At 45.2% G+C, this 13,767-nt stretch overlaps 1 protein-coding gene across 1 annotated transcript; it reads right to left on the bottom strand.

The window, feature by feature from the left end:
• Positions 1-18: 18 nt before the first annotated feature.
• Positions 19-12,956, bottom strand: LIG3 (DNA ligase 3). The gene is given in 21 exon segments (XM_015880624.2): positions 19-586; positions 1,303-1,394; positions 2,075-2,246; positions 3,294-3,440; positions 4,019-4,093; positions 4,873-5,015; positions 5,299-5,422; positions 5,999-6,046; positions 6,048-6,076; positions 6,612-6,647; positions 6,650-6,699; positions 7,134-7,213; positions 7,727-7,858; positions 8,293-8,448; positions 9,049-9,217; positions 9,332-9,409; positions 10,014-10,180; positions 10,655-10,806; positions 11,236-11,433; positions 11,860-11,997; positions 12,325-12,956. Coding segments are annotated over 21 exon segments (2,898 nt in total). The 5' UTR covers positions 12,803-12,956; the 3' UTR covers positions 19-352.
• Positions 12,957-13,767: the final 811 nt, after the last annotated feature.

Genomic DNA, 13,767 nt, shown 5'->3' with positions numbered 1-13,767 from the left:
ATGTCCTGACAGCAAAAGGAGAAACTGCTTCAGTTTATTTATTTATTTATAAAAAATACCCAAACTTTAAAAACCCACAGAGATGAAACCAGCACCTGGATAAGGGTGTTGGTCTACACTATGGGCAGAGAAACAGAGACAGCAGTGACATCCTTCAGAGAGCTATTTTAATTCATTCCATATAGCTGCTATGGATCATCCTAACTACCTCTGATGGACTTGAGCACGATATCTCTATCCACATCCCCACAGAGGAATCTCACCCTTTTTCTTCCACCTACCTACTTCAACTGTTCCCCTCAGGGATTTCCTGAAGTGTAGCAGTGTAAAGAGCACTCAGCTGCCCTGCCTGCTAGCACAGGGCCACCAGTCTCCGTTTCCGGATGCATTCCCAGATCCATTTGGGAGACACCCGCTTAGCACCAGGATTCTCATCAATGTCCCCAATAATGTGTGTTGCTGAGGCTGCATCGTACTCTGACACGAGATCACCATCGTATGCTATGAAGTAGCGCTGGATTTTCTTGAAGTCCTTTACAGTGGGTGATAAGTAGAGCTTCACACCAGTGAATATGTCCAGCAGCAGCTGTGCAGTGTGAAAGAGAAGCAAAGGTTGGTTAAAAAGTTACACTATGTGGAAAATAGCTTAAGATTATACTTGCATCTCACTGAAGAGTAACGCTCATACAGCTCCCTTAAAAGGCAGGTACTACAACAGAGTAGTGACCCCTGGATAAGGGAATTATTATTCCATCAGTAACCCCTGCAAGTGCTGCCTTCAGTGATAATGCTGATGTGGTCAGGTGAATGGGGTTTTAATGCCTTTGCCTTTACAAGCTGGTGTTTCTTAGTTGAAGTGGGAGACTATAATTGCCCTGGGAGTGGACTTGCTGTTCACATCAAGTAGCAAACAGCTACTCCAATCTTATCAGTAAATTATAGCTCAGCAATTCTTAATACACTCCTACACTTTGCTGCACAATGAGCTAGAAAGGACAATTCCTATACAGCTCTTTTCTATAAGCAGCCACTCAACAATCACAATGCATTGCCTCTGAAGAGCAGGACGTTGTTGGTTGCTGGATAGAGAGCCTTGAGAATGACAAAGTAATGTCAACTCTGCTGGTATGGGAAAAAAAACACTGCAGAAATCTGCTTTCTCTACAAGTCTCATTATCACTATCTCCACCCTTAGATCTCCTTTTAAATTTGAGATGCTGCTGTGGAAAAGTTTTGAATGCTTCCTACATGGAAGGCAGTATTGAAATGCCTCCTGAGTGGTTGCTGCCCAACTGTCCATACCTTCTTTCCATTGTCTTCTATCTCAGATGCTTTTCGCTTCTCTCCTCGTTTCTCCTCTGCCTTTTGAGGGGATTCAGCGACTGCTTTGGTGCCTAAAAACAAGGATGTATCTCACTGTTCCTGTCTACAGTCCAGCTGTATATTAAAAGCAGGCAAAGAAAAACACGGATATGAAAAGGTAAAAGGCTTTCCCAATCTGTTCTGGAAAATCTGTGCATTAGAACATAACTGGTAAGATGCTGCTTTCTACCACTAATGGCTCAGGGCATCTTCCTGCCCTTCTTTCTCTCCAGCTGACTCCACAGCTCAGCTTTCCTCCTTGCTGTCACCACACCATCTTTCTGGGATTGCTCAGAAATTTGCTACAGGTTATTCTGCAGCACATGGCTTTGCAGTCTACTATCTGGAAATCCCCTCCAGGTGCCTTGCACTGTATGTATGAACTTAAGCCAAATAAAATTAAATGCTGGTTCATGGCCAAAAGTATCTAACTGAAGGGCATGTAGCTGCAGGAACAGGAGCAGCAGGTTTGCTGCTCAGACCAGTCTTACACAGTCTGTTAAGGACTGTGATTAAAGATAAAAAGGAACTGCAAGTCCCACAGAGATTACATCATGTTTAATTTTGGTGGTGTCTATAACTGAGACACCGACACAAGCCAAACCAAGGGTTGAAACCAGCTCTGCCCATTAACTAAAACACGTTTATAAAAGCAGCGCATAGAAGGTGAAGAACACATCCTGAGGTTCCCCTCCATGGGGAGGGGCCTTACCTTCTGGTTTCATGGCTTTTGCAGGGGACTTAGGAGGAGTTTTAGTCATCTTGTGTGGTGTGGAAGACCTGGAATTTCCCTCATTCTCTCCGCTGCTGCCAGCTGTGGACTCCTCCTCCTCCCCAGCAACAACACTGAAATCAGCCTTTTCTTTGCTGAGTTGGTACAGCTCCTGTCCGAGCAGAAACAAAACATTCCCTTTAGCCACAGTGAAACCTCACCTAAGTGGACATAAGCAGTAATTCATGTGCTCCTCTCACTTTCTATCCCCACCCCATGAAGCATTTGCTCTTACGTTTTTTTCTTCCTGCACCTCTTTGTCACCATTTTTCTGTCAGCTGTGTTCAAGCTCTCTGCTCTCTACCCAGCAGCTCAACATTAAGGGAAGCCACACATTAATATCATCTACCAGTAAGCAAGTCAGACTAACTCCTCAGAGCCTGGTTCTCTGGACTGAAAAATGGCCAACATCCAACATTCTGTCCAAGAGTATTTTACCTCTCCTCCCCCCTACCTGCACAGTGAGCCAGAAACATTCCTGCAGAGAGACTGAATCCTTTCTTCGATGGCATGACAAGCATTTACATCTGCTGTCAGTGTCCCTGTAGGCAGTGCGAAGACAGCCCAAATGACAATGACTAGACTGAGAACAGAGCACACGGGCAGCTGACTTACTGCTTGGGGTGGCACCAGGCCAACTGGTTTCTATCACTGAAGGAGGCATAGAAGCTGCATGGGGCAGTGCAGCCCTGGAGCAGGGCAGACTGCCATTTGGCCCCTGTGCTATGGAACCAGGCCAGGCTACCCTTAGTCACTTCCCAGATGCCTCCTGCAATCTCAGCAATTATTGAGAAACCGAATGACCATAAACATTTAAGAGAATTAAGGTCAGCTCTTTCAGGAAGGAAATTGCTCACCATGAAGGCAGTTACAAGAGCTGATAGAACTAGCTGCCAGCTAAAACCTTCCCCAGAAGCACACAACACAACAGCTCTCAAGACTCAAGGAGAAAGAGAACCATGGAAAAAAATAAGATTCACATCAAAATAGTCCAGAAAACAACTTGAGCCTAGAATAAACAGAACAAAACATGCCACTGGAGGTGCTAGTCAGCAGATGTCCTCAGCACATACCCTATCAGAATTTATCTTTTAAATATAGGCTGCTGTCAGAACTTATTTGCAAGCACGCTGCAGAGAAGCAAGCCATGTTAACTCACCTTCAGCTGCGGGAGGTTGGTGGCTGCCTTCCAGTCCTTGTCATCTCGAATGCGAGTGCAGCGAGGGAAGCGAATGGAGATCCCATCTGCAGTGTGGGCTTCAGCTTTGGAGAACTCAGCCCCTGTAATCTCCCACACTGGGGCTTTCTAAACACAGCAGTGAGGAAGGAAGCTATGTCACATTCTTGTGTACTCTCATGAACTAAACTTAATGCATCTGAGTTCCTCTACTTCTACAACTCCTGCTCCCAGCACAACAAAGTTCCATGTATACGCTTTCTTAATTAAGGTGACCAGGAGGCTTCTACTTATTTTGCATTCCAGTGAATTGAGATCTTCCATTAATACATATTGCCAATTTCCTCGTATCCCATCACACATAAATGGCATAAAGCACCCTGGTAAATTTAGCATAATAACAGAAGCAAATTCTGGGTAACAACTGTACTTCAACTGACTTAACTGTACTCTAACTGCTTCTTTTCAGTAAGTTCACTTCTGGGAGGGATTTAATGTACAAAAACATTTCCTAGAGGCGCTGCAGGAACGATTGCCTCATGAAGCTCTTAGTCTCAAATGCACCTGCAGGATTCAGAGATAAAAACTCATGCTTAAATTCCTCTCCCAAGCATGAATACTAATTTCGTAACAGGTATAATCTGTACAATTATATAAGAAGTAGGTTGCTGTATTGGGGCTGGGAAACATTTCATGACAGCACTCACCTTTGGATCTGGGACAATGAAATCTGGGTAGTAGATTTTGTTAATTTTCAGCCAGCTTGGGATTTTACTGGGATCCTATTAAGAGCACAAAAACAAGACAACACCTGTGATCATACAGGAATCGAGTCCAACAAAGGAGGCTGCTGAAAGATAATCGTGTAGTAGATTGACAAATAGGTATTTAATTGCCTTTGTACGGATTAAACTTGCTGAAACTTGCAGTGCACTGATCTGCAGCAATTTCTCCTCTAGAGTTACAAAAGATTACCTGCAACACAGCTGCTACCCGTTGCCATGCCATACAGAACACCACTATGCCCCTCCAATTGTAATTCATATGAAATCACACATTTTTAAGACTCTATAACCTGGATGCCAGTGGCCTTCAGGATCTCAAGTTAATATTAACATTCAGCTGTTTTTATGCTAGGTCTTGAAAAACCAGATTTTGCACTTTGATGCAAGTCTCGAAGTTCAGCACTTCTAGCAGCAAAACCACATCCTGACTGCCGTTTCTCACTACAGCCCCATCCAGTGGCTGTCTTCACAAATTGCAACATGCCAAGAAAGAGTTCTGCTTCAGCAGGAACCAGATGGTGCCATAATTCCTGCTCAGTGTTTTGAGTACAAATCTCAAGCAGTGGCTCATCGTTAGGAGATGGCCACACCTACCCCTCAGTTCTCACATACAGGTTTATAGAGAACTTACCTGATTTAACTCAAAGTGAGCCACTCTTTTCTCCTGGCAAAGCTCTTAAATTCTGCATTTAACCAACACACAGCTCAGCAGGAAGATGTTTTTACCAAGTCCTGTGCTGAGCATTCCTCTGCCTCCCTGCCATAGCCCATCTCACCTTGCTGATCTTCACCATGTCCAGCTCTGTTTGCAGACGGGCCAAGGTGGCATCGTCGTGGCCACCAGCACACTTGGTCACAGTGCACCACTTCTCGCTCTTGGGGTCATAGCAGCCCATGAGGAAGATGGACATCATCCCACCTTGGGGAAGGGAGAGCACAGCAGTTCATATCTTCTACAGGACAACCTACAGCATTTCAAAAATCAAAGTAATGAACCCAAACCCATCTCCATGTGGGAGATTTAAGGCCATCGGTTTGAGATGGTTTCTCAGCATCAGTTCACACACAAAGCTGAACAGAGAGCCTTGTTACTGTATGAAAGGCCAACCCAAGACTTAATGCTACAGAAAACCTGGAAGAGGAAAAAGCTTAGGATTTCCCTGAACCAACCAATCTGACTTAGATTAACACCAGAGACTTACCTTTACTGCCTTTCCCATAGAAAGCTCCCAGCACCACCAAATCTGCCGTGTCAGCCATTGCACCCTCATTCAGGTAGTCCTTTTTCACTTTCAGCCAGTGCCGCTTTCCTGGTTCATAATTACCCTGTGCAAAACAAAGCAAAAACCTCCCAGTGAGAAAGGAGATGACTTTGTAGGCAGCCATCTCCTCAAACAGCCCTTGCTTTATGAATACCAGAGCTCTGCAGTGCTCAGATGTACAGGAAGTAACCTGGATTGGATATCAGCATCTACAAGAACCTAAAGGTGTTTCAAGACTGCTCAGCTGAGTATCACACCAGGGAGAAGCAGCAGAGCTGTGATTAAAATGCAGTTCTGGTTACCAGCTCAGTGATCTGCCTGCTGGACTGTGTCACACTACAGGTGCATATAAATTGAATTGATGGTGCAAAGACACATCATGAAGCTCACAAAAGTTGAGCTCTGACCAGATGGCAGAAAACAAGCAAGAGAAGAACAATACTAAAATCCCAGAGAAAAACTACAGTAACTGAGAGTCAGGTAAAGCTCCTGTACATCCCCTCCAGGCACCATCAGAAACCTCTTAAAGCAGAATAGGGCTGAAGTTAAACTCAGACTAAGTAGTTCAGTATTAAGTAGAGAGGTCTGTTCTTCCCCCTAAATCCCAGCATCCACCAGTAAAGATGAGATGCAAACTTACCTTTATGTCTTTCAACACCAGTCCTTCCAGTCCCTCACGGATGACTCGGGTAATCATATCTGCTAGATCTGAAGCTTTCTGAAAAGGAAAGGCACTGTGCTAAGCTCAAGCCTGTCAAATGGCTGTAGTGCTCACACTCTCCACTTGGAGCAGCAGAGCATAAGGCTTGTGCCTAATGATCAAAGAGAAAATTGGGCTTATTGCTGTCTAAATGCAGCTTTTAGCACTCAGAATGTATCTGTGCTACAAAAATAAAGAGCTTGGAGTGGCCAGTCTGGAGACTGGAAGCTCTGCTCTCTTCAGTCATTGTTTAGTCTTCTCTATGCAGCACAGTAGAGGAAACTATGACAGGCTTTAGCTGCTCCAAACAACAAAGTTGCAACGTCTATATAGTTATTAAGAAAACCAAAAAAGATATGCACATTAAAAACATACTAAAGCAGCTGTAGCTGAGACATTAGCCCAAGAAGTTCTGCACGCAGACCAGAAACAGCCTATTTTGACAGAAACTGCCAGATCAGCAGCCTTAATTATACAAAGGGTCACATAGTAAAGGACCATGGAAGTGCTTACAGTGCAGTGTTAAATTAAACAGCAGATGTGGTCAACTCACTGTGACGTGCTTCATCTCTGAGAAGAGGATCCGGTTGGGGATTTCAACCATGTTATCATGTAGAAATTTACGACGCTCACGCAGAGGCCTAGGACAGAGCACAGAATACTAAGGACATAAAGCAACCTCAGCGTGGAGCAGCAGGCACGTGAACTTTCAGAAAGTATATTTAAACAGTTAAATGACTTATCCCATAGTTTCAGAGCAGGTAGTAAATTCTTTTAACGCTCCTCCAGGAAGAAGCTATAAAACAAATCTATGATAAGAATATTTAGCTTCAGAGACATGAGTGGAGCACTGAAACCCACTGATTTCAGTTGAAATGCATTTACTCTGATATTTTGGAACAGCAGAGCAGGATGGAGCACCAAAGATTCCCCCATGCTCTCTTAATCTTACAGGAGTAAACAGCCAAGCCTTGCAGCCAAAGTGAGCTGCTCCCTCTGCAGAGGTACTGCAACCCAGTAAGTCCACGCTCAGCAGCTTGGCAGGCTGCTCTCACACCGTGCCACACATACATACCTGTCCATCAGGCTGACGTCGTTGAAATAGATGCAGTCAAACACAAACAAGCAGACGTTGGCATCTTGGAAAGCAGCTTTCTGCAAAACAATCAAGATGAGCTGAAAAATCTCACAGCAGCAGGGAGTTTTAAAACAACACACAAAAAGATGCTGCTTCTGTAAGACTGAAATATTCTTAGAACACACATTTAGAACAAATGTGTCAAAGCACAACACTCTTATGGATTACATCCATGTCTGCATCACTCTCGTCTCCTGATCTGCTATGCTTTTCTATAGGCAGCTATAAGCAAGCACAGAACTGCAAATTCTTCCAAGGCTTTTCTGTTTTTTAAACACCATAAGCTGCAGTTTTCTCCCTATCCTGCTTCTGATCAAGTTAATATCAAATCTACTGTATTATAAGGGTACCTTTTCTTTAATAGCAGCCTTCCCAGGGATCTTAGATTTCCCCCCACATTCTCTGGGAAGCACCAGCTCTCTTACATTATTCTGTGATAACTGAACACATGCCAGTGTGTTTAAGACAGCAGAATAACAGCCTCTGGCCACAAAGGACTTGTTTTATATATACGTATATATAGATTTTACCTTATGTACACCAAGAGATCCAAAAGGAAGTGGTTTGCCAGTTTTATTATCAATTAGAAGAACTTCTGAATCCAGGATCATACTGTGCCCACCAGGGAAAGCCTGGGGAATGAAGTCCTTAAAGTGAGCTACCTTGAGGGAATAGAACACAGAAAGGGGTCTGACTGAAGAGATGGACTCACTGCAGTGCAGATGCTCTCTCCAGAAGCGTCTGAGAGATGCGTGTGCATATTTTCTACTGCAGCACAGACCTTAACATCATCTATAAATAGAAAAAGAGACTTGAACAAATATAACAAAGTCACTCAACCGGCATCAAGCCAAACCAACTGCAACATATAAAGAGGACTTGAGAGCAGGTAGGTTAACTGTAGCTTCAAGGTCTTAAAAGACACCGAAACAAACTGATTACAGTTCTACTATGCATTGGTTTTTTAGATTTGAATACTTGTAGAAATTAAAGAAAAAAAAAAGCAGACAACAGAAGGTATCCTCCCTGCCCAGAGGAACCTGTGAAACCCACTCATTTTATAGGATACAAGAACAGACAATCTGCAGGTGCTTACTTTGTGAGGAAGGACGGGTTTGAGGCTCCGGCTGAAGTAGCTGAAGTGATCTCCGTTTTTATGGACCTGAACCCTCTCACCATCGTATTTAATCTCTGCATACATGCCATTGGGGCACTTCTTCATGGCATACTCTATTGACTTGCAGGCTTCAGCCTTAGAAAGGTGGAGAGGAAAGAGCAAAAGAAATTCAGATGATGCGATTTTAAAACAAAGCTACTTTAACTTAATTGAACACATCAACCATCAATCCTTTACATCTGAGTCTGATGCCCAATCCAAGTTTTGCTTCTCTTCATTTGCCTGCATGTGCTCAGAACACTACAGCTGCTCAGCTTTTATCTCCTCCACTCAGAGGTGTAAATATTGCACCTTCTGTAGGTGTGTGCTGAGCTCAACAGTAAAATATTGAGCTCTGATTCATTCAAAAGACAAACTTATTTGAAGCTCTAATCCAATAAGAGCTTAAGCTTTTTCCAGGTAAAAAGGGTCAGCTTCTGAGATGACAGCAAAGAAACCAACTAAAAGGTCTCATCTGGACTGAAATCAAGTCAAGATTTTTGCTTCTGCAGCATAACTGAACCTGCAAACTCAGAACAGCTCAGTAGAAAACGCTTTAAAAAAGGGCATTATACATGAAAATCTGTATCACTTATCTGTCTACTGATTCCTAAAGGTGAACATTTCTGACAGTACACATGAGAACTCCATTTCTTCCTCTGCTATAGGTTATCCCTGCAGGGGGGCCAACATTACCAGCATAGGCTGAACTGGGGTCATCAGAGAGGCCTGCACGCTGAGCGTTCGCTTCACACCTGGCGTCTTCTCAGCATCCTGCTGGTTCTTCAGGACTCGCTCCACCACATCCTGCAGGTTGCGTGATGCTTTGAACGCCTCGTAAGCATTTGGATCCAAAGCATCCAACCTTGAGCAAATCGAGAGCAACAGGAAAACGTTATCAGTCTCATCTCTGCTGCTCATGGCTTATGAAGCTAATGCTCACTTCTGCTTTTACCTCGTAATGAAAGGTGAGACTTACACATGCTTTGCGCCAGCGTTCATTTTCAAGTCATGCTTAATTAGCCTGATGATGCATTTCAGGTCGTTGCCTGTACATCTGAAGTGTGAAAGAAGATTCAGAGATGGTAGACACTTATCTGTACTATTTTCCAGCTGAAAAAAGGAAACTTGTCAAGGCCTCTGCAAAAACAGGTCTCCCATTCTGCTGGGTTCCAACTCAAATGAATGTTTTATTAGTGATAACCCAGAAGCAAAAAAAGAATCTCCAAAAGGCTTTTGATCATCTTTATATTTGAATGCTAATATTAATTTTGTCTCTCTGTACAGATGCCCTCCAAAATTCAGTTACGGAAGGCAATTGGAGTGAGTTTTTATGACAAGCTAAGCCACGCAAAGACTCTTCAGCATGCCTACATGGTTTGAAGGCTTTGCCCAGCTTACCTGGAGCAATAACCTAATTTAAAGCTCAGTAGGATAGTTTTGCAAACCATTTGTTTAGCACAGATACAACAGTATATTAGCAGACAAGGATGATCCACCCTGACTTGAACAGGAGCCAATCAAACCACTGACAGCAGCTTACAGATATAAAGTTCAGTCGCTGTAGCTTATGATTACTTTTCCATCTGTTCCAGCTTGTGAAATGTAGATAACCACTCCTAATTTTATGGTCAGCCTTCAGAGGCTCTTTAATCCCTTACCTGCGAGTGATATCTTGCAGCACACTTTGCTGGTCATCTTCCTTAGTAAGCTTAGATAGCTGGATGAGAAACTCATCTACCTCTTGGATGGTCAGGAGGCTTTTGGCTGCAGGAGGACAAGATTTGCTCTGCTCAAAGAAGAGGCGTATTGTCTCAGAAACATCTCCCTGTCTCCAAGAAGAAAACAAGGGTGTTGGTCAGAGCAAATGGGAAAGCTACTGATGGAGATTCAACATGATTCCAGCAAGCACAGGACAGCACAGAAACAATGCTGCAACTGCATGAAGGAACTGCAGCCAAACATCAGAATAAAGCTGCCATGACACAGAATACATCTGCTCAGCCACTTCACTTGCAAAAATGCATGCAGAAGTACTACTATCATCTGACTGCTGTATTTTATTTATTACTGCTGCAGCATCCCAGGCCCCGTATTTCCCCAGGATTAATCCACTTGTAAATCCAAGAATCTCTGTCCAGTGGTGTCGTTAGAAGGCTCTATATATCAAGGTATATATCAAGACAACAAAGGTGAAGGAATTCACCCATTTTCTTTGTCTTGCTATGGAGTTGGACACATGCACAGTCAGCTACCAACTCTTGTGCACAAAGAAATTAAGAGAGATGCTTTTTGTACTCACCTGTTCCAGGTCCCGGACCATTTCTTCTTGGCTGCAGTTAAAAATCCTACTGAACAGCTTTACAATCTGCTTATCATTCAAGTTGTAAACAATTTTAATGATGCCTGGTAAGAGCAGCTTAATGGTCAGGTATACATCGCCATGAAAACCATCTGGAAAAAAAGCACACACCATTAGAAACTGTCACCATTCATTTTCATTACAGGCTCAGGTTATTTGTACTCATTAACATGACTGAGGGGAAAAAAACCAACACAGCTGTGTCTTCCTTGTTCCACTGTACTGCTCTGCTTCATGTCAAACGATATTTTTCAGGGGATCCACAATTTCTCTCACATCTGATTCTGGTGCTAATTTAGGGGCATCTACAAACATCCAAGGCAGTTCTGACCCAAGACATTCTAATCTGCATTTGTTCTTTAGATAGCAGTTCACTTTGCAGACATTATCAGTTCAGAAATCACTCTTCACAGCCTGAAGAGCAATCTGACTTTAATTCTCCCTTACTTTTGCCATAATAACATGGAAGTTTAATTTTGAGAGGGCTTTCACATGCAGAAAAGGCAAAGCAGGAATCGTACCTCCTCCACTTCCCTTCTTCAGGAAGTCCTGGATGATCTGTGTTTTCACATTGTAACTAGGCTTGTCAGCCACCATAGCACAGAGCTTCCTGAACTCTCGCAGCAAACAGTCTTTGTGCTTGGGATCACAGTTCTTTGCAGACAGGCTGGAGTTGTGGGAAGAGTTTGCAGACACTTCTTCAGAATTCTTGGGCTTGGCTGAACGAAAGCCAACAGGTTTTTCTTTTAATAAGTACAGTACAGGCAGACTTTGAAGACGAGAACACATCTATTAGGTAATCTGAAGAGAACAAACCCACTGCGGTGATGAAGCTTCAGAACTGAATAATGATGTGCTACCCCAAAATCTGGGCCTAAATTTTAATTACATTAAAAAATACATGTTTTTTTTTTTTCCCCCACTTATTTTGTTCAGGATTTCTCTCCCTTAGCTCTACCAGACAAATACAGTTAAAGCCTCAATGAAAACAAACTCCTGCTGGCAGATGCTTCTATCTTATTTCTGCTTCATGCACCTTCACAGGAGCTCATTTTCCTAATAACACTGTTAAAGTGACAAGGAACAAAACCACAACTTGCTGCTATTGGAAGAGAAGGATTTCCCAGAATCATTTTAAGACTCACCTGTGAAGCCAGAGAACTTCTTTGGAGTGGCATTAGCCAATGGGTCCTTCTGGGGGCTGGTTATTTGTCCCGTGGCCGTGAGCTTAGCCTGAACTGTTGCTTTTTTCTTCGGTGTACTCGCAGCTTTGGACGTAGCTTCTGTAAAGCAGCAAGTCAAGGGTTCAAACCAGCAGCCAGTCATAATCTACAGCAACCCTGAATGTATGTAAGATATATTGGAACAAGCAAGTTCTCAAACTGAGGATGGAGGGACATTTCTCATACAGTGAATGGCCCTGCCAGGCAGGGGGGTTGGAACTACATGATCCTTGAGGTCCCTTCCAACCCGGTTCATTCTGTGATTCTGTAATGTTCTGGGCAGCCCACAGCAAAGGGCTGGAACCAAAGGGTCCCTCCCAAGCCATCGTGCAACTACAAGGTGAATACACAGCTGTGCGGTGCCTGGTGTCCCACCTGCAGTCTCACCTGAGATGAGGTTGCTGATGAGCTCTTTCTCCCCATCCTGCAGCTCTTCCCACCCTTCCAAATCCGTGATATCTTCAATTTTCTTAGTGCTGGCCCGAGCTTTCTCCAACTTCTCAAACATACACTTGACGTGGTACCACTCCTTCATATCCCCACCAGACTCCGTGAAAGGGTTGGGAACGATCTTCCCTATACGCACCATCCCCTTCACTATCTTCTCCTTGCACTTCTTGCATCCGGCCGTGCCTCGTTTGGCGTAATCCACGCAATATCTCTGCTCGGCCATATCCCCACTGCAGGCCCGGCCCAGCCCCGTGTGTGCGGACAGAGGGACGAGGAGCCGAGCAGCACCAACACGAGGCTTGAAACTCACACAGCGCACAGCCCCGCAAAGCAGCAGCCGGTACCGAGAGCACGAGCGGAGTGTGGGCCAGCACAGCGACAGAACACGAACGGCACGACCCAGAGCAGCCGGCATCCAGCCCGGCCTGGGCCCTGTGAGAGACAGAGCGGGACAGAGCGGGGCTACCCGGCAGCTGGGCCGCGGAACAAGGCCGCCATCACCGCCACAGCGCCCAGCACAACCCGCCCGGCTTTAGGCCTCACCCGCCGCCTCCAGGCCACCGTACAACAGTGCGCATGCGCACAGCACCGCGCCGCCCCCCCCCCCCCCCCCCCCCACCGGTATCCCGGAAGTGCCGTTGGAGCATGCGCTGTGAGCGTTGTGCCCCATCTCGGATACCAGGCCCCGCCCACTTCCCTGTTACCCCCGCCCCCTGAGTCAGCCCCGCCCAATCGCTGCACGTGCTGCTGCCTCGCGCCGTTTCCCGCCTCTGGCAGTGTCGCGTGCTCCGGCGCGTGGCACCGCTGAGGTGATACCGCACGGCCGCCATATTGTCCGCCATATTGTGCTGTGATGGTGGGGGTCAGATGGGCTGCCCGACCCCAAACGGGCACTTCAGGCTCCAGAAAGCGCCCTCTGGGAGCACTGTGCTCTGCCTGCCCAGTGCTGCTGGATCACTTGGGACTGGACTCTATGAGTATCTCCACTCTCATAGCCCTGCATTGTGTTCCTGTGGGCATGAGGTGCTGCTCTGTGTCCGGCCCAATGGAGCCCTCACGGCCCCGAGGTGCTGCAGCATCACCTCATCACCTCAAGGACTCAAGAAATGCTTGGATGTGGTGCTGAGGAATATGATTTAGCCTGGAAGTATTGGGAATGGTTGGACTAGAAGATCTAGGTCTTTTCCAACCTTGATAATTCTGTGACTCTGGGATCCCTGACCTGCTGTGCTGTCACTCCGTGTGTCTGATGCAGTCTGTGAGATGGAGGGTTCTGAATTCACATAGACTTGTTAGTGCTGTACTGCAGCCCTCCAGCAAGGACAAGGTGAATTACAGCCATCTTCCTTGTTTTCTTAGCATGCTAATCTCCACCTACAC

The sequence above is a fragment of the Coturnix japonica genome, chromosome 22 (assembly GCF_054131305.1).
Source record: "Coturnix japonica strain WE chromosome 22, WE-NBRP24, whole genome shotgun sequence".
In the NCBI taxonomy this organism is placed as follows: domain Eukaryota; kingdom Metazoa; phylum Chordata; class Aves; order Galliformes; family Phasianidae; genus Coturnix; species Coturnix japonica.
This window is presented reverse-complemented; position numbering and strand designations above follow the sequence as displayed.